General features: G+C 68.2%; 1 protein-coding gene across 1 annotated transcript in view; it reads left to right on the plus strand.

Annotated features, from left to right (window-relative positions):
- The window catches only part of LOC112964469, a 6406-nt gene extending 4904 nt beyond the window's left edge, over window positions 1-1502 (plus strand). The window contains exons 3-5 of the mRNA XM_026062627.1: window positions 82-388; window positions 467-512; window positions 1014-1502. Coding sequence (XP_025918412.1) covers window positions 82-388; window positions 467-512; window positions 1014-1151 — 491 coding nt within the window. The 3' untranslated portion in view covers window positions 1152-1502. The remainder of the gene's footprint in view (window positions 1-81; window positions 389-466; window positions 513-1013) is intronic.
- The last annotated feature ends 50 nt before the right edge of the window (window positions 1503-1552 follow it).

Here is a 1552-nt window from a genome sequence, read left to right on the forward strand (position 1 = left end):
GCAGCACGCCGAGGCGTGTCGATGCGTGGCGTGTCGCGGTGCACCTTGGCACGGCGTGACGGGGGAGGCGTGTCGATGCATGACGGGCCGTGTTGATGCGTGGCGTGCCAAGGCGTGTCGCCACGGGCCGGGACGTGTTGATGCGTGCCGTGGCGTGGCTCGGCGTGTCGGGCCGTGTCGATGCCTGGCGTGTCGAGGCGTGGCGTGCCGCGGCGTGTCACTGCGTGACGGCGGGTGCCGCGCAGGTGGAGCTGGCCACGGGGCAGTTCCCCTACCAGAACTGCAAGACGGACTTCGAGGTGCTCACCAAGGTGCTGCAGGAGGAGCCCCCCCGGCTGCCCCCCGCCATGGGCTTCTCCGCCGACTTCCAGGCCTTCGTCAGGGACTGGTGGGTAACGAGCGGGGGCGGGGCGGGGTGGGGGGGCGCCGGGACCCCGCTCACCCCCCCTCTGTCCCCCCCCCACAGCCTCACCAAGGACCACCGCAAGAGACCAAAGTACAACAAGCTGCTGGTGAGTCTGGGGGGGGCGCGGGGACACGCGTGTGCGTGGGGACACGTGTGTGCGGGGCTGGGGGGCTGCACTGCATGACACGTGTGGGGACACGTGTGTGTGCACGGGGCTGGGACACGCGTGTGCATGTGCTGCTGGGAGGCCACCTCCTTGTCCCCGCGTCCCCACGCCCGCGTCCTCGTGTCCTGGGGCTGGTGTCCCCACGTCTGTGCGTCCATGTGTCTGGTGTCCTTACGTCCGTATCCACGTCCGTATCCACGTCCCTGTCCGTGTGCCCCTGTCCCCATGTCTATCTGCCCGTGTCCCTGTTCTCGTGTCCTTGTCCCTGCCTGTTTGTGCCCCAATGTCTACATTCTCGTGTCCGTGCCCATGTCACCATGTCCATGCCTATATCCCTGTGTCTATGCCCACGTCCCCATGTCCGTGTCCCCGTGTCCCCACGTCCACGCCTGTGCCCCCGTGCCCGCGTCCCCGCCGCTCAGCCCGCTCTTCCCCCGCCAGGAGCACACCTTCATCAAGCGCTACGAGACGCTGGAGGTGGACGTGGCCTCGTGGTTCAAGGACGTCATGGCCCGCACAGAGTCGCCCCGCACCAGCGGCGTCCTGGGCCAGCACCACCTCCCCTTCTTCACCAGGTAGCCCCGCGGCCGCGGCCCGTGGGCCTCCGGCACCCGCGGGCCGTGCTCCCGGGGGCCGTGAGCCCGTGGTCTCGTGATCCTGGGGGCCACGATCCCATGGTCTCATGGTCCCGTGAGCCTGTGGTCCCCGTGCTCCCATGACCCATGGTCCTGCAGCCCGTGGCTGGTGGTCCCATGACCCATGGTCCTGCAGCCCATGGCTGGTGGTCCTATGGTCTCATGGTCCATGATGCCGTGGTCTCATGGTCCTATGGTCCCATGGCCCGTGGTCCCATGGTCCATGGTTCTGCAGCCCGTGGCTGGTGGTCCCGTGGACTCGTGGTCCGTGATGCCGTGGTCCCATGGTCCTGTGGTCCTGTGGTCCTGCAGCCTGTGATCCCATGGCTCATGGTCCTGTGACCC

This window comes from Apteryx rowi, unplaced genomic scaffold (genome assembly GCF_003343035.1).
Source record: "Apteryx rowi isolate R43461 unplaced genomic scaffold, aptRow1 scaffold_1902, whole genome shotgun sequence".
In the NCBI taxonomy this organism is placed as follows: Eukaryota; Metazoa; Chordata; class Aves; order Apterygiformes; family Apterygidae; genus Apteryx; species Apteryx rowi.